Source organism: Bos indicus x Bos taurus, chromosome X, assembly GCF_003369695.1.
Source record: "Bos indicus x Bos taurus breed Angus x Brahman F1 hybrid chromosome X, Bos_hybrid_MaternalHap_v2.0, whole genome shotgun sequence".
Classification (NCBI taxonomy): Eukaryota; Metazoa; Chordata; class Mammalia; order Artiodactyla; family Bovidae; genus Bos; species Bos indicus x Bos taurus.
The window spans coordinates 112,806,104-112,830,820 of NC_040105.1; the positions used below are offsets into that span (position 1 = coordinate 112,806,104).

At 43.1% G+C, this 24,717-nt stretch overlaps 1 protein-coding gene across 8 annotated transcripts in view; it reads right to left on the reverse strand.

Moving 5' to 3' along the window:
- MTMR1 (myotubularin related protein 1) overlaps positions 1 to 20,084 on the reverse strand; it is a 61,465-nt gene extending 41,381 nt beyond the window's left edge. Inside the window, exons 1-4 of one of the 8 annotated variants that reach the window (XM_027534591.1) lie at positions 19,772 to 20,083; positions 13,965 to 14,070; positions 2,672 to 2,695; positions 12 to 62 (exon numbers count right to left, since the gene is read on the reverse strand). In XM_027534591.1, coding sequence (XP_027390392.1) covers positions 12 to 62; positions 2,672 to 2,695; positions 13,965 to 14,070; positions 19,772 to 19,932 — 342 coding nt within the window. In that variant the 5' untranslated portion in view covers positions 19,933 to 20,083. Of the gene's footprint in view, positions 1 to 11; positions 63 to 2,020; positions 2,048 to 2,671; positions 2,696 to 13,964; positions 14,071 to 19,771 lie in introns of all 8 variants that reach the window. The other 7 variants (XM_027534592.1, XM_027534597.1, XM_027534593.1 and 4 more) reach the window with 7 other exon arrangements.
- Between the last annotated feature and the right edge of the window lie 4,633 nt (positions 20,085 to 24,717).

Consider the following 24,717-nt stretch of genomic DNA (forward strand, 5'->3'; position numbering starts at 1 on the left):
CAACTTGCCACCTGATCAGCTTCAGCTTCAGAAGGGTAGCCATTGTGTTCTTCCTGAATCTCCTGCACAGCACCAGGTGCATGGACAAGAAAAGGCAAGGGGGGGGGGGAGAGAAACACGTGCAAACAGACAGGTGAAAGGACAGAAGTTCTTTCTTAAAGAGACAGTAAGCATGTAACACACCTTTCATGGTTTTGCAAATCCCAACATTTTCCCCCTTGGAGTTAAGGAAAGAACATGGAGGCCATCTATAGCATCCTCAGCCTAAAATGGAGTATCTACTCTGTGTTTGTGTTGGGGTGTAAAATGAAAAGCAACAAACATCATGGGTTACACAGAATGTACTGTCTTTTTAAAATCAAGCAATACTGCAGCGTACAGCAAAGAATCAAAATCACAGATGCATAACATGCTCATAAAAAAGAAAACAGACCACAGAGACCAGGCAGCCACCAAAATCCAGCCAAAATCCAAAGGCGGTTCGTAGACATGTGTTTTTAAAAGGAACTATTATGTTGCCCAGAGGTCAATGCCACTGGAATTAACAACATTTCCACACATGCACATGTGCATATCACATGCTGGGGTCATACATATGCAGATACATACAAATGCTCTGTTACTTATTGCTTATTGCTAATTAAATACTGTGATTTATGACTCAAAATCATATTAAATCTTTCTAATTACAGTATCAACGTGCTTCAAAAAATAGCTAAAATATCACATATCTTTATCTAAATTTTCCAATATCTTTACATGTATTACTATTCTTAATTTCTTTATAGAATGAGTTTTTGAAACCGTAAAAACTTGGACTTTTAGTTTAGCCTGTGGTATAATGAGCATGAATATTGAAGATGACAAAATTATAACCCCTTTTAAAAGTTATATCAAGTCTCTGAGGCTGAAAATATTAAAATTTAGCATCAATATATTTTTCCTTCAAGAAACTTTGATCCCAAGGACTATATTTCTTTAAAAGGCAATCAGTGAATAAGTAGCAAAGCTTTAAAAGAATTTACTCTTCCCCACCTTTCATTTTTTTTTTTTTTTTAAATTAAAATAGAGTTTATTAGCTTTTCTTTTAATATAAACATGAGGAAGAAAAACCACGTAAGTTGTAGCATTCTTTTCAAAATAAAACTGCAATCAATACTTGAATCTCCAAGCTCCATAAACAATATTTTTTGAGGTGGTAGATTGTAATATTTTTATATCTATTATTTATCATTTATGTCTGTGTCCTTTAAAAATGATGGAACCTGTGGCACTCAATATAATGTGAAGCCTTGCTATAAAGAGAGAAAGTATTTCTGGCCCAGAAATGCTTTGTTGACAGGCAAAATTCTAGGATTACATTTGAGAAGGTAGGAGGAGAAAGATTTTACATAGTTGAGAACACTTTTTTTTTTTTAATGTTTCAAGTTTAGGTGACATCATTACCAATTTCCTAAAAGACTGATTACTGGACCTCCCTGTCTTTTAATGGGACCCACCTTTCATTTTTGTCAGTAAAATAAAATAGCTACTTAAAATATTTTTATACTTTATCATCAGGTTGAATTTAGTACACGGTACTGCTACCCTTCAGAGCAGGACAAATTGTTAAACACAGCCAGTTTGTTGAAATTTCCATTTTTTTAATACAAAGAAAATGGAATCATTCTTTGATAAAACTTTTAAAAACAGAAGAATGAATGACCAAACAACAACCAAAAAAAAAAAAAAACCCACATAGCATTTAAAAGTCCATGCAAGTGTAAAGCCAAACACTAGTAGTTAACAATGTGAATCAATGAAAGAAAATGATGCCCATGAGCAAAAGAAAACGTGGTGAAAACAAAATTAAACAAAGATAAACCGACTAGAATCCAAGAATTTGATTTAACCTGCTTATTTTTAAAAGTTTAAAACTAAAGTCACTAAATGATTCTGTCAAAATCCACATTGTTTTCATTTAATGGAACAAGGTTAATTTTCAACATCTGATACTCAGGTTTAAATGCATGCACATTACCAATCTTTGTCTTGCTTTATGAATATTCTGAAATAAAGGGAAGGAAAATCATGAGGAAAATATAAACTATAATCCACTAGCTATAACAGCTACGTCTGTATTTTAAGAAATACTAAATGGGGCTGATTTTGCTAAATTCATCTTCAAGATTAGCACTTCTGCTTTTGGGATTCAGCATGCAAACATGAAATCTTACTTGATCTTGTAATCAAGACTTGAAATCTTAGATTGCCTACTCAGGATGGACAACTGACCACTTTGTTGTTTTTCTTGTTAATAAATACTCTAGCATGAATTATGTGATGAACAAGGTTAAATGAACAGGACTCTATAGGCCTAGACTTATAAACCCCATGCCATGAATACCCACTTGGTCAGAATTCCTGTAACACAACAAAAGTCAGTACTGCACAGTGGAAACAAATTTTAGCATCCTGCCCTCACACACATTGGCTTTTTCGCATATGAAAACATCATAACAAATAAAGCATTTCTAGTGAACACTGAAAGCTATGACACAGCAGAGCGAATTGATCTGAGTGACTCATAAAACCAGTGAGAAGGCAAAGAATACTAAATAGACTAAGTGTCCGATAAAGCACAGAGACACACAAGGCGGAGGCCCATGTGCTGAAAACCAAATATCCTTACCCTTATATCAGGCCTCCTGAAAACCTGTCAGTTAAAACACAGAACATCATCATCATGGACACATCACTATTGACCTGTGAAAGATGCTGTTAAGTTCGCCAGCCCATGCTCTAAGAAACATCGTAATACTCCAAATAAAACCCAGCAGGTCGATGCTAACATGTTTGCCCTCTAAGTTTCATTCAATATCCAATCAATCCTAACACATTTGTCTTGTAATTTGCAGGCAAGTCTATGATTTGGAGAAACTTATCGCCCTTAGCCTAAGACAAACTACATTATTTTAAATACAAACCCCTTCTGTCAAGGGCTATTACAAGACAGTGTGAACAGGCTGTGTTTGAAAAGTTCATTTGTGTGTCTGTTTGGAATACTGAACACATTTTCCCCATAGAAACAATGATATAAAAAGGTGGTTCTGCTCCCAAACCATCCCACAGAAACAAAACAAAACCGAACCAAGAAACCACAAAAGCGTCCACAGCTGGCGCGGAGCACAGCTCAGCCACGGTGTTAATGGGATCACAAAGCCTAGTTAAGCACAATCTTAATCTGGTTTCTATAGGAATTCTATTTCCAATTTGCACTTGGGACTCCAGAAATAAACCCCCTAATGTGGCCGCCCCAGAGGTAGAAGTTGCCTCTCTCACGTTAGCCCAGCCCCGATTGCTGCACATGGAAACGTGCAGCAGGAGCATTCGGGAAACGGCCCAGAGAACCAATGGAACTTTTGAAAAGCAAACAGTGCTAACAGTCTGAGGAAGGCTTGAATCATCTGTTCCTCACTCTCAACTCTGAAATCCGATCATCATTACATACAATAGAATGCCAGAGGTTCTATGGAAAACATCATTTAAAAAAAAAAAATCACTGGAGGTTCTTATTAGCTTCACAGGTTTTACTCAGGATAGATAAGAGGATCACGTGAATATGAGGACACACTTCAGAAAACATCATTGTATCACTATTAAAAGAAAATACTCTTTGAAGTAAAAAAGGTGTCAGAACTAAGGGATGTTATAGCTCAAAGGGAATTAAAGCCCAGAAATTCCTAAATATAGACTATTTAGGCTAAGCTGAAATCTGCCCCTTTTTTTGAGGAGGTGGTGGTGATGAATATGTTTATCTTAATTGTGGTGATAGTGCCACAAGGGGGCACCTATCAAAAACTCATCAATCTGTATACTTTAAATATGTGACATTTATCATTTGTTAATTACAACAGAAAAGTTAGTACAAAATACATAATATGCACGCTTATATTAATTTTGAAAAAACTCAAAATGGGACATCCATGGTAATAAAAAGTCAAAATAGAGAGGCTCCCCTCCCCAGCTTCATTTGTCAGTGATAATCACATTTAATGAGAATTTTTTAAATTATGCCTCCATAACCATAAATATGGTTACATCACTACTTCTTTTTTCACTTAGTTAATATTTATTCATCTATTTCAGAAGCATAACTAAAATTGCATTAAATTCCAGCAGTACATTTCACACATACATACACAGCATACCATGAAAATGATGTATTACTTAATACTTAAAGTTTTAGTATTTATAATTAGAAACAACAGAGGAGTTCAGTGATGAGGCACAAATGTCTAAAAGACTGAGGTATTATTTATTTCAATGAGATATAGGGATAGGGAGTATCATGACTTACGAGATAAAGTGAGCATTGTGACTAGCACGTTCCTAGAACATATATGGATTTTTTATTAAAATCATTATATAAGGTGAAAATTCATAAAAGGTAATAGTTTCATGTGTGTGTGTAAGTTAAGTTCCAAATTTGCTTTGCTATATAAATCATAAAAATTTCCTTGAAGGTAAGAACATTTTTTAGGTAGAGAGTTGGCATGCAACTTAAGATCTATATACATTTGTATATTATCCGACTATAACATAAATCATATTACCAGAATTTTTAAATGATGACAAAAACTGAACATAAATTATTAAATCGTGGAAGAGTTTGGAAAGTTTCATTATATAATGTGTAAATGATACCACTACTTCTTGACTTGTTAGTTTCAAACAGTAGCTAGTAACCTAGCTAGATGAGGAAACATGTTTTCTCACACTACTCCCTCCCTCTTCCCAATCTGCTGATTGAAATTGTAATTTCTAGTCCTTTTATTGTCCTTCTGCAGCAGCTGCATCATTAAAAAAAAAATCATGAAATGATTTTTCGGTGGCAGCCATTCTTCTAGGAACCTTGTACGTACTAACATTTTATTCTCGGAACAACCTTGTGAGATAAAAACTATCATGGGCCCCATTTTCTGATGAGAAACCCAAGGAACAGTTAAGTAATCTGGCCAAGTTCAAGGTGTAGAGCAAGTACTTATACCCAGATAGTCTGCTACACCACCTCAGTGTGGTGCGGTGTAATTAATGCACAGGAACTAAAGCCATCCAATGTACTTCCACTCCCTCTTAACTCCCTCCAGGGTGGGTGAAGAAAGCAACAGTATGACCTCTTCCCTCGCTTCTCCTTGCTCCCTCCAAACCTCCACTCCAGCATGTTTATTTTCACATTTGCTCTGAGACTGCAATTAATTTTGTAATGTTTTGTCTATAAAGAGATAGTAACAATTGACAACTAAAAAACAGCACTACAAGCAGCATCCCTGGGCCTTACATGTGAATGTGATTCTGATCAAAGGTAGAGACCAGTGGTTTGAAGTCAGGAGGCCTGGAGCCTCTCTCTGCGTGCCCGCACCCAGCCTCAGTTTCTACACGTACAAAAGGAGAGGAGTCTACGAATGGCTGTGAGGTCCTGTCCAGTCCCCAAACCCGAGGAGCCACTTAAGCTTCCTTGGAAGAGTTCAGAAAACTCGGTGTGGGGGTGGGGGGCAGCAATCAGCACAATGGTTAAAGCACAGCTCAGAAGTCAAATCCTGCAACCAGCGCTGATGGCCCTCAAGACCTCAGGCAGCTGCACAAGCTGCATCATTTTTTACATCATTTATCCTATAAGGAACTGGTAAACCTGTTTACCTGGGTTCTGTCAGTTGTTCTAGCAAATGATCGAACTCAGGGAGGGAGTTGTGGGCGCCCCCCAATTTGTAGCCAAGCCAAGCAGAAGTTCCAGGTAACCTGGGAACCCACTACCTGAAACTAGAAAACTGAAGTGAGAAGTTTTGTGGACTAAGCCCTTAACCTGTGGGGTCTGCACTAACTCCAGTGAGTATCACAACCGAATTGAATTGTAGAACACTCATCTGGTGTGGGAGAATTTGCCAGTGTGGGAACAAACCCACACATCTGGTGTCACAAGTGTTCTAAGTGGGTGGGGATTCCAACCTAAGCTGACTGTTGTCAGTATGATGCTCTTCATCTCTACACAGCCCCACCTAAACCTGTTCCCTTTCTGAGTTGGCTGACCAAGGGCCTCAAGGCTCATGCCCAGAATGCCCTGTTCTGCCTGTCTGGCTCCTCCCACCACACCTTGTTTCCTTGTCTATTGCAACACTGACCACAGTTCAACTTGTACTGTATTTTTTTTTTGAGTCTCTTTCCTCTATTATGAATTCCATGCAGCCCAGCCCCTGTGCACATTAGGTACTCACATCACATTTTTGGAAGTGGACCTGTGTTCAGCAATTATAATACACCCTTCTTGTACTCATTTTTACATATCATATACATTTTCATAGAGTAATAGCATACAATAAATGAGCACTGCATGCATTAAGCCTCTGCTATAACATCCACTTTACAGATGAGAACACTTGAGGCTCAGCAAGATAAAGTAACTTGTTGAGCAGCTAGTCAGGTACAGGGTGGGACTCAAGGCAAAGTGCCCTGACTCCAAATTTTATGACCTTTTTGATAAACCATATGATTCTAAGTCAAATATCAGTTTTTTAATAAATGTGTTATCTTTGAGCCTATGCCTCTAAGGGTTTCTTTCCATGAAAAGACTGTAATAGTGGAGTAAAAACATTCTAACATTTTTATTTGCATAATTATATGCTTCATTTAAATAATACTTCTGATATATCATGACTTGTTGGAAATATTAATCAAAATTTATTCTACATGCAATATAGAGTCATTCAGCAGTCTATAAAAATCTTGATCTTTTAAAAATTTAATTTCTAATTTTGAGATAACTGCTGATTCATAAGCGGTTGTAAGATTAAGAGAGATTCCATGTACCATGTCACCAAATTTTAGTTGTATATTATAAAACTACAGAGAACAATACCAGAACCAGGGCCCTGACACTGACACAGCCAAGATGCAGAACAATTTCCTCATCACCTAACATTGCTCTTTTGTGGCCACATCCACTCCTGGAAGGCCACATTCCCTCCCAGCCCTTCCCCTTCTCAGGCCCCAGCAACCAATAATCTGTTCTACATTTCTATAACTTTGTTATTTGAAGACTGTTACACAAATGAAGGGCTTCCCTGAAATCTTGGATGGTAAAGAATCCACCTGCAATGCAGGAGAGCCAGGTTCAATCCCTGGGTCGGGAAGAACCCCTAGAGAAGGGAATGGAAACCCACTCCAGTATTCTTGCCTGGAGAATTCCATGAACAAAGGAGCCTGGCGGGCTACAGTCCATGGAGTTGCAGAGTCAGACGTGACTGAGCTGCTAACACACTTCCACTACACAAATGAAATCATACAGCATGTGACCTTTTGGGAGTGGCAATTTTACTCTGTGTAATTCCCTCAAGATTCATTCAATTCTTTTCTCTGCCCTCTCTATTCTGCTGTTGAACCAATCCACTGAGGGTTTAGTGTTTTTCTTTCTTTTTTTGTGTGTGTTTTTTGGGGGGGTGTTTTTTCATTATTGTATTTTTCAGTTTTAAATTTTCCACTTGGTTCTTATCTCATATTCCTTGCTGAAACTTTCCTATTTTTTGTCTCTCACTTCCTATGTTTTTATTGTGTCAAACATATCTGTAATTGTTTATTGAAGCAATTTTATGATGGCTTCTTTAAAATCTTTTTCACAGAATTCTAAAATCTGTCATCTTGGTTTTGGCATCTACTCATTCTCTTCATTCAGTTTGAGATCTTTCTGGCTCTTGGTATTATAAGTGATTTTAAATGGAAACCTGAGCATTTTGAATATTATTAAGAGTGTTGCTGCTGCTGCTGCTAAGTCGCTTCAGTCATGTCCGACTCTGTGCAACCCCATAGACGGCAGCCCACCAGGCTCCCCCGTCCCTGGGATTCTCCAGGCAAGAACACTGGAGTGGGTTGCCATTTCCTTCTCCAATGCATGAAAGTGAAAAGTGAAAGTGAAGTCGCTCAGTCGTGTCCGACTCTTCGCAACCCCATGGACTGCAGCCCACCAGGCTCCTCCGTCCATGGGATTTTCCAGGCAAGAGTACTGGAGTGGGGTGCCATTGCCTTCTCCATATAAAAGTGTGGGTCTTACCTAACCCTTTTGTTGCAGCTGTTTCTCTGTCACTGCTCAAGCAGGAGGCGGGTGGGGAGCAGTGCCTCATTACAGGTGGGTTGGGGTACAAGTTCAGTTTCCCCTCTCAGTCCCCACTGACATCAAAGGCCAGGGGTCTCCTAGTTATTTCTGGGTGGGGGGTGAGAGTTCCAGGGTTCAGTTAGGCTTCCGCTGATACCTGCCTTGCTGGGAGTGGCAGGAGCACATATGACTGACAGCACCGACCACAGTGGGGGTGTGGCTTCCCAGCCAATGGGTGGTGCTAAAAACCCTGACTGTCCACCAGGCCTCCCAACACTATAGCTGCCATGCTTGGTGTGCCTCGTTGCAGCCTGGTGAGGGTGGAATCTAGACTCCCTACTTGGCCTTGCTGGTGGGTGTGGGGCTGCAGCTTTTTCTATGGTGTTTGGCTGGAGCACAGCGGTTAGTGTCTAAAAGTTTTCTTTTTACTCGGCTGCCCCTTCCTGTCCTTTGGAGAGAGAGATTATGCTTTTGTTGTCTGCACCCATTGGCATTTCTGGGTTGCTGGCTTCTTCGGCAACAAGTCTGAGACATATGTGGTTAAAAAAAAAAAAAAAAAAAAAAAACAGGGACATTACCACCCCATTGTTCCTTGGGTCCTGAGGTCCCTAAGCAGTCTACCTCCTTCTCTCTACCTTTCAGGGCGTTCTTTTGTTTATCTTATAGATCATGTCCAGGGTATTTATTTATACTGAGAGTGCAAAATAAGAAAAAGTACATCTGCTCCAGAAGCAGAAGCCCAAACCTTGACAGTTTTAAGAAATAATTCTACCTACAAGTAATCCCGAGAGATAGGACAGTACTCTGCCATTATAGTGATTACAAACTGGAGGCCTGTTGCTCAAACAGGCAGGAACATGGTTGTTTTTATAATTAAATTGTTTCTAAGGGGACACACTTAGTTCTCCACAGATCTCACCCATGTCTGTTTAGCTTGTTAGCTCTCCCCTGTAGACATCTGTGTTTGCAAACTCTGATTTAATAAACAGACCATGAGGCCAAGCTATCAACAGTGGATTATACCCATGGATTCAAAATGATCATGCTCAAACTTCCCTCTTTCTAGACTTGTACTCAATTTAAGAAGTATTAACTAAAATCAAGCTCAAGCATAATGAAGCCTTCCCCATACACTGCATCCCACTTCCCTCCAAAGCCCTTCTGGAAATTTTTGTTTTGGATCCAGAATTTAGTCACTGTACTAACCCTGGTAGCTCACACGGTAAAGCGTCTGCCTAAAATGCAGGAAACTTGGGTTCGATCCCTGGGTCGGGAAGATCCCCTGGAGAAGGAAATGGTAACCCAATCCAGTATTCATGCCTGGAAAATCCCATGGACCAAGGAGCCTGGTGGGCTACAGTCCATGGGGTCGCAAAGAGTTGGACACGACTGAGCAAGTTCACTACTACTACACTACTAACCTACTAAATGATTAAATTTAGTACAAGACCCTCTCCATTTTCTCCTTTTTCTTCAGAATATTTAAAGAGATCTAGCTACTGTGTGTGTGGTGATGAGAGTAGGAGAAACAGGAGGGACACAGGGGTGATGATGATGGTGGTGGTGGTGATAGTGATGTTGGATCCAGAGGAACGAGAACAATCACATTAAAACTATGGTGTCCTAATTTCCTGAAGGCTGGCCAGAATCAAATCCTTTTGGACAAAACACAATTGAAGAATGTTCTAGAAAGAAAGGAATTTAGAAACTTTAAATCTAATCCAAACTCTTATCCTTACACAAAAGGAAAGTGATACTCAGAGGTTATACAAGGTTACAAAGCTAACCAGTACAGTCTGTATGGCTCCACCATGTTCCCTCTTGGCCTAGTTCTGCTTTGCAAACAATGGAAGCTCATCAACTTTGTCACTTCTGCTAACAGTTCCTAAAAATGTTTCATTACAATTTATGACTGTATTTTTTTCATCTAATCTTTGGAACATTACATTCAGATCTGTTCTTAAATGTTTTGACAAATTCAAGAGAGAGATTTGTACTCTTTCTTAGCCTGTTAAAAATGGAAGCAACTGAGTTAGTAGTAGGGTAGGCAAAGAAGACATTTTATTAGATTTCTTCTAGTAGTCTTAATTATCAGGTAAATCTTCAAGATGACTTGGTATTAAGGCATACATTTATTAATTTGGTTATCCATAATTCACATAATAGCTATCTATTCTTTCAACAGGGACAATGTTTTCCAAACTTCTGGCATCTTATTACCACCTGTACAAGTCTGGTTTGCTATACCTGTACGTCACCTGTACTAATATTAGTATTTATGTTGACTTTAAATCCACTATTTTTTCATATTTTGCCTGGCTTTAAGCAATAACAACCATCTATTAAATCACAAGTCTGATGTGCCAGTTTTTCTGCTACACATTAAAATAGTTATATAACTGTTAAAATATGTTCATGGGCATATCATCTTAACTCTTTTCATGTGACACCAGTGTTATTCTTGGGTGATCTGATCACCTTGGGTGATCTGACCCTAAGCTGTCAATTTATGATATGGGAAAATAATAAAGCAACTGTACTTTAAAATCTAACATGAGTGCTAATTATTCAGGTTTGTGGGAATACACCAGAAATGTATGGTATCATCATCGATGATGATGATGATCATTTAGGGAAGCTAAACTTTTCACAATTTATTGTACACAAGAAATACATAAGATCCACTCTTCCCCGCCCTCAGAGATTCTGATTTACTGAGTGGGATGCAGACCATGGAAGCTGCATTTCTGCAGGCATCCCAGGGAACACCCAAGGGCCACATTTTGAAAAATAGTGAACAGGAAGGCAGGACAAAATTCTTAAAATCACTCTAGCTTTTCAATAGGATGACTTGGGTTCAAATCCCAAGTCTAACTGCATGATACTAGTGTTATTGCTTAGTCATGTCTGACTCTTTGCACCAGGCTCCTCTGTCCAGGGGATTTTCCAGGCAAGAATACTGGAGTAGGGTGCCATTTCCTTCTCCAGGGGATCGTCCCAACCCAGGGATCAAACCGTCTCCTGCATTGAAGGCAGATTCTTTACCATCTGAGCCATCACGGAACTGAGTCACTTAATCTTTCTGAGCCTTGCTTTCCTCACCTGTTAAGCGATGATTATAATAAATGCCATCTCACTGGGTTGTCTTAAGAATTAAATGGATGATATGTCAAAAAAGTATGACAAAACCACAGAGCCCTACATAGGCTAGAATGCTTACAAGGGTGAGGATGCTGAACCACTCTCAGCAGCTACAACTGAGAACACAATCAGCATTCCAAATCAAGATGCAAGGGCTCTGCTCCAGAAAAACATCTGCTCCCATTTCACTACCGATATTGAGTCTAACCTATAATAAACTAACCCCCAAATTGAGTGCCTGTTTCAAATAAGATATTTGCACAATACATAATCTCAAGTATTATTATTGACTGATGACTGCACGCTAAATCCTCAAGGAATTGTATCTAGGCCTTCAGGGCCAATGCCAGGCACGGCTCCCATGCCAGAGGTGTCCCAAAGGCCCATTTGGGATACCCTGATTTCAAGAACTACTTTATACACAGCATGTAAAATTATCTGTGGTTTAGAAACATTTTATGCTTTTATTATTTAAAAGAACTCTCTTCTTAAAGAAAACACAACAACTCCTGAATAATTAATTTAACACCAAATTTGCAGACTTGACTGCAGGACGAATCTAACAGACAGTGATAAAAAAAATGCTCTCACAATGCTGCCGATGCTGCTAAGTCACTTCAGTTGTGTCTGACTCTGTGAGACCCCATAGATGGCAGCCCACCAGGCTCTTCTGTCCCTGGGATTCTCTAGGCAAGAATACTGCAGTGGGTTGCCATTTCCTTCTCCAATGCATGCATGCATGCTAAGTTGCTTCAGTCGTGTCTGACTCTGTGCGACCCTATGGACAGCAGCCTACCAGGCTCCTCTGTCCATGGGATTCTCTAGGCAAGAATACTGCAGTGGGTTGCCATTTCCTTCTCCAGCTCTCACAATAATTCATCTAAAATTTTAGCTATGATCTGATGTAGGTACTTAAAATTCAATTTTCAAAACATGGAAAAGCATTCTTTTTCTCTGAATACCATCTGTTAAACCATTCTAACATGAGCTAATTCTGCAATACAAAATTCGTAAATAGACTAAAAAAAAAAAAAAAAAACTTTAGTTGCTTCATGTTAGAGTATAGATTCAGTCTTATCTATTCATGTAGAGGTTAGATAGCTATCACATGGTCACCATTCTTTTCTAGAACCCACATAGCACTAACAACTATTCAACAATAAATGAAAACATTACAGGTAACTCCTAACTATCTGTAAAGAAAAATCAACCCAAGGTCCAAGAGCCATTTTCTGCTAGTATGGGTCCTTGAGCCTCTCACTAGTGGGGTAGTGTCTCAGCTATGGTGGGGGCAGGAGGGCACTTGGGACCGGTGGGTCAGCAGCTGTCCAGTGCCCAGCCACTCAGGCATAGGTGACACAGCAAACACTTCTCCCACCCGGAAGCAGCATATCTGCCCACCAGCTCTTGTGGAACAGGAGCCCCAGCTGCTCCTACGTGGGCAAACACAAAAACCAGACAGCAGGGAAGCTTATCCAGAACTATACTACCACTCTTTTGGCTGGGCATATTATCCAATCTCTATTCAGTCACAGCCATGCCTTCCTCTGGGAGGCGTAATCGATAGTATCCCGTGGCTTGGATGAAGCAATTCCAACACCATAGCCAAATCTCAATTACACATCCCCCGGAGTCAGTTTCTGAACTTGTTACAGGGCAAGCTAAAGAGGAAGTGAGGTGAGAGCCCTTCAACAAGGACAGCTATTAAGAATGACTTAAGATCGTTATCACAGCTCTTGAACTGCTTGTAAGATTTGATCCCTGGCAAGGGCCATGATTTTGAGAGCCGTTGACCCAGGGTACTAAAATGTAATTTGTCCATACTTGTGAAAATCTATTCTCTCTTACCAGTGGGCAAAAATGACTATAATAAACTGAAACCTCAATTCAAGCAAACTCTACTACTGAAATTAAACATGGTTTCACTGAATGTACCTGTTAATAGTTTCTTGACATTAAAACAAAGTTAGTCTTTAGCCTTAATAAAGATGGAGCACGCAAGCATTTTATTTGTTAATTGATTCAACAAAAATTTATGGAGCACCTGTTATGTTCCAGGATCGTGCTGAGGGAGCAGTGGTGAGAAAAAGCCCCAGTCTCTGCTGACAAGGAGCTTATCACTCTTAACTTTAGAATAAGCAGGGAATCCAACTTTTAAAATAAACAAGAAGAGATTTCTCAATTCAATAAGGACTAAAAAATGAGGCTGCCCATACAATATTCTTGAGATTTTACAAGTTTTTTTTTTTTTTGCATTCCAGTATCACATATTAATGCTGAAAACCCACAGGTAGTACATAAATACAGAAACAAACTGTGAAGTTAGAGAAATCCTATCAGATGTTTTCTGAAATTTAGAATACTAATAAAGAAAATATAGGCATTTATTATAATCAAATCTAAAAATGTAATACATAATAAAATACATAATAAGATAATAAAGTGGAACTGGATTTTCAAAAGAATGATCATAATCAAGTCAACTTTTCCTCTTGGTTATAAAACTATGATCACATATACCTGATCCTGGTAAAAATGTCTCTTCTAAAGTTCGGATCTAACAACAGAGGACATTTCACCCTTGTTCCCAAGCAAATGGCCAGTGAGCATCAGGGGGCCAAAGTCTTATTTGAATTAAATTTGCAAAGCTTCTTGCCTACTCAGTATATTGAAAATGAATTAAGGACTCAATTCTGCTTACCTTGTAATCTCTGGATACATTTTCTGATGTCACTGAACCTGAAATCTGACTAGAAATTGTAGCAGCTATAAGCTGTTTACACCATTCAACATGTGATCCTGTAGGACTAAAAGAAATAGTGCAATTAAAATATTTTAAGACATAGGCTCTGAGTGAGAAAAATGAGCACGGACTAGGGATATATGTACACTTCTTTTTTAGAAAACGAACTTCAATTAGGCTATTTGGTTACCTTTACATTTACTATAAGAACTGAAATACTGACTGACAACTAGGAAGTAAGAGTAGGTTCCAGGGTGATTTGAAATAAACCAACTAATTTATTTTAAGGTTAAGATTCTAGACCTCAGACAGTTAAGCATGTTATTTTCTAGCCTTTAATGAAATATTACTCAGTTACAACTATACAGAGTGAATATTCTCAGTGTAAGTAGAAAATTAATTCTAAAATGAAATATTTATCTTACAGCATATGCTCTTCAAAAATGCAATCAATTTCATGTTGGTAGTTTTAAATCTATAAAATGAGGTAATTTCAAATGAATCAAAGTGACTCTTAATGGAGCAAAGCTGATTGTAGGATTTTAGAAAGAACAGACTAGAGAAGTTATGTCCTATGTGTAGTAATAATGCAACCTTACATTTCTGTAAGTGCTTTGACAACTTACAAAAGGCTCTACCAGTCCATTATTATATCAGAGCCTGACAACCACAAGTGGTAAGAAGGCAGAACACGGACTAGCTGACAGGTTTGAGATGAGAAAATTGAGGTGCAGAAGTGACAAGGCCCATCAGAAAGCGGTAGGCCTGCCTCCAGCTCCACTGGGGCTGTCCTTCCAGGATGCGGTACCACCAGTAATGACCAAATCATGGAGCCAGAGGGCAAAAACCCAGGCCAGCGCCACAGATGCTCGCCACTGCCTTATACGAGAACACAACAACGCAGAGAAAATGGCATCTCTCAGTTGCATGCTGCTCTCAAGTGTTCAACACATTTCTGCACATGGCCTCACCTGAGCCTCACAGTGACCTGCCTTACAGAGGAGAAAACTAAGGCTCTAGTGTTTGACCAAGGTCCCGTGGTTGGTAAGTGGTCAGGCTCTTCTCACCTGACTTAAAGGACCAGGCAGCAATCTAGGCACTGAGGGAATTAAAAATGGCCCCCAGAGGCCAGGCTCCTCTCTCAACTCACGAAAGCACTGAAGAAATCAAGTTAAAGGGCATAAGATACTTATGAGAGTTTACCTCGCAGGTAGCTTTCACTGTGAAGAATGTTTCAGACCTTTGAAAATCTCATCACTAATGAAATCCACACTTGTGTATTGGAAGGACATAAAAACCTGGAATCCCTAGGCAGTGTGTAAAATAACCTAAATAGTAAAATAAAGACACTTGACATGCTCTACCTGTGATCTAAATTACATTCTCTGACCAAGACAGCCCATTGGTTGTCTGTGGGGCTGGAAATATAAGTCAGAATATTCACTGAATGGGCAGACATTCCTATCATACTCTAAGAGCCTATTTACCACATTTAATAACTTAAGAGGAAGGAAGAGGGGGAAAGGAGGGAGATTGGTTTCCTTTTAAAGGCTAAGTCACCTTTATTGCCTGGTTCTATCATACTTCTCTTGGCATGCTGCAGTTTTTTCCGTCAGCACCCACTCCTGATAGCAAATCTAACAGTAGGAACCTGTCTGTTCACCCACCATGGGGGTGGGAGGGCTGTTGTTACCCTCTGCCAAGCATCCTCTCCCCTTCCTTCTGATAAGGATGCCTCTGAGAACTGTAGGAAATTGCCCCTCCCCATTTCATCAGCAGGAGGAGGAAGGGGACACCCCACTTCGTGCCCCCACTTGGAGGGGAGTAACCCAGCTCGCCAGGCCAATCCCAAGCTTTCCCATTGGATCAGAGGTGTTCCCAGCCTCAGTGCTGCTGGAGGCCATTCTCACCCCACCACCTTGAGGAACCCACAGAGATAAAGAGTAAGACAAGAAAAAAAAAAACAAAACAGAGATGGGGAGCCCCAACCACAGTGCTTGCAATTCTGGCTGTAAACATGCCCATGGCCATCTTTCCCCCTGTCCACATCAGTGATGGAGCCAAGAAATTTCCTTCCCGGCCGGAACTAGAATGATTTGTGGTTTTTGTCCCTGCAACCAGAAGCATCCTGACCAAAAGAGTTATGAACAGTGTGGTATGGTGAACTGGTAGACAGGAGGCCTGGATCCGGGTCCTGTTTCTGTCACCAGCTTGAGCAAGCCACATCCTTTAGCAGGCCCACAGCTTTGTCAGCATTTAGAGAAGTACAGTATTCAGAAGAGAGAAGAGGGCCCACAGTCCACGGCTGAGCCACACCTGCAGAGCCACGGTCTACTCTGGGAACGAGGACAGGACTGAGAAGGCCACGTTTCCTCTCCTGTCTCTGCTCTTTGCTCAGCGCAATCTCCCTGTATGCTCCTGGTGACAAAAGCCAGCTGCAGCTTGGGGGTCCCCAGCTTTGCTTCTCCAGCCTGGATGCTCTCAATCCAGAGGCCCAGGATCCCATGACACAGCTCCACTGGTCAGTCCCAGAAACCCTGCCGGCTCCACATGTCTAAACCAGCCTCAGTCACCAGCCTGCAACCTGTTCCTCCACCCTCATGTTTCCTAAGTCAGGGAAAAGCAGAACCTCACCCAGGGACCTCAGACTCCAAAGCTGACATTTACCTTGGGGCCCATACTCCTTTTCGCTCTCACATCTGAATGCTCAAGTCTTGTCACTCTTACCTGCTAAGTATCATGAGAAGGCACCTTGCCCACTCCTATTCCAACTCCCTTTTCCAGACAGACACCCATCATTTGTCCAGGTTCTCCTGCCTCATGAATTTAAACTCCACCTCTATGCCAGTGACTCCCAAATTCAGGTCTCCAAACCAGACACCACCTCTGAACTCCAGGCCTAAACAAACCAACTGCCTCTTTGATATTTGCTCTGGGACATCCAACTGACATCTCATTGCTGTTCTATCCAGGCTGAGTGCCTGCTAACTTCCTAACCCTGTTCCACTTAGAGGCTTCTCCATCTCAGCCACACCGTCTTCCACAAGCTAAAGATACTGGAACTGTCCTCAATTCTCCCCTTCTCCTAGCCAATTGCCACCCTGCAGCAAACCTTGCTGGCTCTACCCTGCAGATGTCCTTCAGATGATATCTTAAGCCTGACCACTTCTCCTTTCCTCCAGCCTGCGGCTCCACTCGCAGCCACTATCCTCTCTCATTCTGATGACTGCAACAGCCTCCCACCTGCTAGACTCTCTGATTCAACTCCTTCCCCTTCCGGTCTGTCATCTGCACAGCAGCCATGGAGAGCTTACTGAAATCTACACCAGGTGTCGTCCCTCCTCTGCTCCACGCCACCCACTCCACCGTCTGTGGCCCCTGTGACTTCTCTGACTTTGTCCTCTGCTGCGTCTCCCCAGTGCCCTCTGTGCTGGTGACACAGCTCTCCAAGTTGACCCTTGAACACAGGCCTCAGCCTAGAGTGCTGTCGCCCAGCTACGTGCATGACTAGACCCCTCATCAGGGGCACTACTGAAATGCCACTTCTCTCCGAAAGGCTTTCCCTGATCACCCTACACAACATTCCCAGCACTGCCCAGAGTGCACACCCCAGCCACTTCCTATCCCTCCAAGATGACTCTTGTCCCCCTGCACCTATCACCATCTAACACAGAACACATGTGACTTGGTCTTTGGTTTCTCTCTCCCACTAAAGATGACCCACGAGGGCAGGGATTTGTGTGTGCTAGCTATATCCTCAGGCCTAGCACAGTGCCAGACACAGAGCAGGCTCTTGTATTCACAGAATAAATGACTGAGAGAGGAGCATTTCTAGAACCTACGTAACCTAACTCAGTGAGACCACTCTGCCTCCAGTCCCTTCACAACACTACTGTGTGGCACTTGATCTCAAATGCAGAGGCCATCCTGCAGCTCCCCTGATGGAACTCCTCTTGTGACCCCTGTAACTAGGTGACCATATAATTCCTTTTCCAAACCAGGACACCAGTGTGAGTAGCAGAAGGACACTACTGATAATATCACTGGCCCAACCAGTACCCTGTACCATCTTGGGCCAGAGAGACCACACAGTCCAGTCTACTTGTAGCTAGGGTGGTTATTAAAAATGCAGAATTTCAGGCTCTACTCAGGAGGTGGCGGATCAGATTTAGGGTGGGACCCAAGAGTCTACATTTGAATCAAGCTCTAGAGGTGATTCTGACTTGGGCTCTACAGAGCTGTGTGGAGAAGCACTGGCCCAGAAGACAAAGGCATGGCTTCTTGGAAGGCACACAGGCCCCATCAGGATCTAGCCCCTGCCTTCCTACAGGCCTTTACTACCCGTTTCCCACATCCAGCGTCCAGCCAGGATGACACACGTTCCACTCCAGTGCCCAAACAATGCACCCTGTCTGTCCCTACCACTAAAAATGAAGTGAATACCCCACCTCTGGGTACCATAGCGCAGTGGATCACAACTGAGGTGGTAGAGCCTTTTAGAAAAATTCTAACACCTAGGCCTCACGCAAATCTCCTGAAGGAGAAGCCTCAGAAGGGGGTTCTGGCCACCTGGAGTTCTTAAATAGCTTCTCAGATGATTCCCATGCACACATCATCCAGAGCGATTCCAAGCGCACCTCCACCCTGGCACTTATCACATTTGGTTTCAATGGCTGTTTTATTTGTATTCTCCACTCGATGTTAAGCCAGAGTGCAAAAGCCGTCTGCCATTACTCTCTAATTCTCCAAGCACTCATACATCATAGAATATCTACAGATAGTGCAACCCTGACCATTCCGCACACTATCTTAGCTGTGATTAGTTTTCAGAGAAGCTGACCACCTGGGTAATGACTTTATTAAAATGTACTGTAACTACACAAAGGGAGTGTTTCTTGTTGTTCCTATGCCTTTGGAAACTCCCCAAAGTTTAGCTCACTGGAGTGACTAAGGCAGGAACCAACATCTTAAACTGTCCTAGGGGCTTTAGGATCAGGATGCCTTAACTGCACTCTAGTGTCAGTGAAGTGCCCAAGATGAAGGAAAGCTACATACTCCAGGAGATGGGATCACCCAACTCTTGTCCTCAGAGGGTCAGGGTGGCCCTCCCACTTAGATCTGGTCGGTTTATGCTTCTAACTGCTTGATCTTAGTTCTCTGGCAGTGGGCTTAAGTGTTTGTGAAAACAATGAACTGGTCCCTTCAAAGTGTGAAGAACTGAAAGTAAACGCTGATGTGTTCTTGCATCAGGAGCAGTTTGGAAGTTTTCCACTGAAATGAGGGTATCTTTGCTCCATCTGTACCAGCTCCGACACCCGCGGGGTTCCGCCCCCCCCAGTACCCCCTCACAATCCCCACGTCAAAGCCCCCAAGCAGCGGCGGCGGGATTTGGATCTTGAGATCACTCGAGGCAAGGTCATGCGAAAAAAGGGGCGCCGTGATGAAACTGCCTCCCAACGATTTGTGACCGAGGTACCGGCCGCTGAGGCGGCTCCCAGGTGCAGTAGGAGGCGGCCTGGGACGCGGTTTGACAGTTGCGAAGCCCCTCGGGGTGCGGGGAAGCTTCGGCGAGCTGCGAAAACGAGCCAGGTGCGGGACCAGCGACCAGGCAGGGGTTCGAGGGGCTCCGGAGGGGACGGGGGAGGGAGACGGGAGGCGGACCCCCCGGCTCGGCCTCAGGCCGGCGCGCGGGGAAGGGGCGGTCGGGCCTCGCGCGGGGCCCTCAGAAGTCGGGGCGCGGGTGGGGGCGGCCGGGCCCCGCTTACCTGTCCAGAGTCTCCACGCTGGGCTGCCGGGAACCGACGGCGGGGCCCCCCGCGACCCGAGGGGGCCTCCTGCCGCCCGCCGGTCCCGGGCCCAGGCCCCCGCCGCTGTCGCAGCCCGCCGCCGCTGCCGCCGCCGCCGCCGCCGCCGCCGGCCTGTCCATGGCGCGTCGAGCCCGCCGCCGCGGGGAAGCCGCAATCGGGAGGGGAGCGGCGCCCCAGAACGTCCGGCCGCGCGCCTCCGGCGGCCCTGATCTGCCGCCCGCCCGGCTCAGACGGCCGCCGCCATTAGCTGTCACCTGGCGCCCCGCGTTACCCACAAGGCCGCGCGCGTGGGGGTGGGGGGCGGGGAGGGCGGTGCGCGACCCGGAGCCCGGTCCCCAGGCCCCTACTCCCAGCCCCGCCAGAGCCCCACCTGGGCCACCGGCCCGCCAGCCGGTGGGGTGAGGCCCGGGCGACCTGGACACGTCCCAAGCCACTTGGGGTCGAAATCGACCCACGACTTAGGCAGAACGTGCTTTGCTCGGGAATCTCCTAGATGGGCTATAGCGATGCAGGGTTAAAGAAGAAAAAAAGTTTAGAGTAATTCTAGTATTCAGTACGATTTGTTTTCCATCAGTTTTCCTTAGAAAAGTTTTGCGGTGGGAGAAACCCCAACGCCCGTGGGCCTCCCTGCTCTTGACATCTCCAACCCCAAGCAATCCCATGCATTTTAGCAACCTCCCGTCACTCCGTTCTTAGCCGCCCTTCCACGCCCCCACAAAGCCACCTCCCCGCCATCTGTAGGGCAGCCAAGTGTTCTGATGCCGCCCTCGGAACATCCGCCCTTAGTTTATATTATCAGCAACGTGTAACTTCTGTCGGCTAAATCACCGCTTGTGGAAATCAAGTCCATATCTGATGATAAAAGCATTTAGGATATTTGATTCCTGCTTTATATTTATTTTCCTGACCATTCTATTAGGGTTTGCATATCCAACGGGCTCACCACCCATTACCCACCCCTGATTTAGTTGGGGGTGGGAATGATGGCTACTGCCCCTTGCCTGTGATTGCCCTGGGTATGACCTGTGACCAAAGTCTGGCCAGTGAAATATAAAGGCAATAGTTTGCATTCTGATAAAAGGTAGACCTGTAGACAGGGAGTTATTAGTTCCCATCCCAAACCCATCCTGCCCTCTCACATTGATAACTTCCAACTGAACTATGAGAATGTGATGCTTGAAACCCTAACACCCAAGAGGGGATGAGCCTGAGGTGAAAGGGTGGCAGGGTGAGAAAACTTAGGAGGAAGGAAGGGCAGATTTCCAGATATACTGGAGACCCACCTCTTGCAGGCTTCTGGTTCTCCAAAATTATTAAATCAAATGCTTAAGTATTACAGATGGAATGTTTGTTTCTCCCCCTACCTCCACCATTTATATGTTGAAGCCCTAACCATCAAACTAGTATTGAGGTATTTGGAGATGAGGCCTTTGGGAGGTGATTAGGTCATAAGGCTGGGGCCCTGAAATGTTTGGATTGTGCCTTTCTAAGGAAAGATGCCAGAGAGCTTGGACTCTCCTGCACGGAGGCACTGAGGAAAGGCCATTTGAGAACATAGTGTGAAGGCAGCTCTCTGCAAGCCAGGAAAAAGGCTCTCCCAATTATCTCAACCTTGCCAGAATCTTGATCTTGGGACTTTCCAGACTCCAGAACTGTAAGAAAATAAATGCTCATTGTTTAAGGCACCCAGTCTCTGGTATTTTGTTATGCCAGCCTGAGCTAAGACACCCACTTTCAGTCCAATACTTTGTTAAAAGGAAGTATGGGCATCCTATCTGCTCTGAGCATTGTCAGGAAGAAAATGGTGACATTTTAAACATATCCTAAGTCTCATACTCTTCAAGGAGAATAGGCCAAAGAGGAATCCATTCAGCACACCACTGCTTGTACCTGACGACCTGAGCAATCTGTAGCCTGACAGGTCTTCTCCTGCTGTCTGTTGTTTCTGTTGGTTCCCACTGAGGGCTTTCTATCTTTGCTTTTTTTAACTGTGTGTTCATTTTATTTTTAAAGTTATTTGTGAGAGTTCCTAAAGAAGCCTAGGACAAAAGTGTGTTACTAGATATTAATATTTACCAGATAATGCCAATCATCTTCAAAGCAGTCTATGAGAGTTCCTATTGGCCCACCTGGTCAATGCTTGGGATTGCCAGACTTTTCAAAGGTTTGCCAACACATGGGTGTGGGGTGGTATCACTGTGGTTCAAATGTACATTTCCCTGATGAGATATGACCAAGCTCCTACTTAACTAAGAAGACTCAGTTCTTAACTGCATTCCCAAGAAATTCCTCCTTGACCCCCTATCTTGGCCCCAAACCCCACCCCCACCATCTGCCTCTATTGAAGCAGGTTGCACCCTGCATGGGAATTACCAGTTAACTGGACTGTCTTCCCACTAGGCCAGACATTCCTGGAAGGAAGCCACTGTTTTATTCATTTTTGTTTCCCAACAAAGGTCAGCTGACAGAGGTCTGGGTCATAGGAAACAGTATTTGTTAATAAATACTATCTAAAATATGGTCTTGGACTTTCCTGATGGTCTGATGGCTAAGACTCCACACTTCCACTGCAAGGGCCATGGGTTTAATCCCTGGTTGGGGAACTAAGATCCTGCATGCTGTGTGGTGCAGCCAAAAAAATAAAATAGTCTTAAAAAAAAAACACACACACACACTTCTGGTTCTTTGTCGCATCTCTAAAATGATTTTTTAAAAAACCCTTAAAAAGCAACCCTATCAATTTTATGTTGTGGGGAGGCTAGATAGTACCGAGTTTGGCACATATGTCCCTGATACTTAGCTCTCTTTCTCCCATTCAGGGGCCAAGGGAGTTGGAGAGATGCAAGGATAGAAATAGGGAATAAAGTCAGAGGCAACTCAAAGTCTAAATTTTGCCTGCAATGTAACTAAATGAATTGAGCTACTCATTTACCCAACTGTGAATCACTATGGAGCTAGTAACAGGAGAGTGTGTCTGACCTCTCAAGGCTTGCAGACCCACCTGCCACCTGCCACCAGGGACTGGGCTGTGTAGCAGCATCACAGCTTCCTAATACCTAGAACCTTGTCCATGTTACCTTACGTAGCAAGGGGGCATGAAGATTGCTGACTCTCTGACTCTGAGGTGGGGAAAGCAGCCTAGGTTATCCAGAGGGGCCTAATAAAACCACCGGGGTCCTTTACATGTCAACAAGTGAGGCAGAAGAGTCAGAGTTGAGAGATTTGAAGGCACTGGGCATTAGTCGCCGGAGGAAGGTGGCCACTAGAGGCTGGAAGAGGCAAGACAAGGACTCTCCCCTAGAGCGGCCAGAGGAAAGCAGCCCTGCTGACACCTTGACTTTAGGCCAGAGAGGCTAACTTCAGCCCTCTGACTTCCAGAACTGTGAGAGAAGAAATGTGTGTGGAAGATAATAAATCACCACTAAGTTTGTGGTGATTTCTCACAGTGGAAACAGGAAACTAATACATGGGGCCAATGCCCTCCTGTGCCATAAATATAGTATGTGCTAGGTGATAAAAGTGTGTTTCTTAAAAGGGCTATGTGCCTTATAAGGAATCTTCTAGCATGAGCACTCCCTACCCTCACTGAGCAGATGGACGCTAAGGCCTCCTCGCAGGCCTCTGGATCCATGGCATCTGGGGGCTGGTAGGACCTCACATCTTCTATCCAAGAAGCAGGTCCACAGCCCAGACGGAAACCCAGGTCCCTACACGGCCCGACCTGTGTTCTTTCTAATACATGTTTGTGACATAAAGCACCCGAAATGAGATGAACAACCTTCTTTTGTAATTTATGTGGGCTGCACTGTGGAACAGTCCATTTCGAAAGCACATACATAATAACCATTGTAAAGGAATAAGCCATGTTGTCTGCAGCTACTAGGAAAACAAACTGCTATGTCTTAATGGTCATGTCTAAACATTTTGGCTACCCTACATAATTTAAATACTAAACATTTTAGCTACCCTATGTGGTTTAAAACATTATCACCTTTGCTTTTAAAGGACAAATTATTGCAAATAAGGAATAATCCATATCTGAATCTAAGCCTCATAAGAAAATGAAAATACTTTGTTTTGCTGATCTTTCATCTTCCAGATTCATTGAATACAAAAGACTTTATTAATAATTCTTTAACTAAGTTATAAATCTACCAATAAGTGTCAGAGTATCAGACTCTTATTTCAAAAATTGGTATTCTGTCCAGCAGTATGCTTTAGAGATTCTGTGAACCTAAAAGAATTCAACTGCAGTCTATTTCAACCATTAGGTTTTCCCTTGAATGTACTAATCCTCATGTTCTTATTTGCTGCATACATTTCTTTCCTTTGAGTGTCCCCAGAATTTACTTTAATAGCCATCAGTAACTATATCCTCTAGTCCTAGGTGTATATACTCTGTAATAAATCCCTGTATTTTAAGAACATTCCCTTTATAGTAGTCCTGCCAGGTGGCCCTAATGGTAAAGAACCCACCTGCCAACGCAGGAGATGTAAGAGACATGGGTTTGATCCCTGGGTCAGGAAGATTCCCCTGGAGAAGGAAATGGCTACCCACTTCAGTATTCTTGCCTGGAGAATTCCATGGACAGAGGAACCTGGTGAGCTACAGTCCATGGGATCACACAGAATCAGACACAACTGAAATGATTTAGCACACACACACACACCTTTGCCTAAAGCTCCCAAAAGCCACATGAGCTGTGCACATGACTGACAGCTGCATTCTGTAGATAGGACTGCAAGTAAGGAGATATTGGTCAATGGATTTTCCAACTTTTGAGTATCATTCTATCCCAAAAGCATAAGGAGGAGCTGTCTTATCACAAATAAATCAGAAATACCATGACTATAGTTAGAGAAAACCTGTTATATTATCAAAAATATGTATGATTCCAATTACT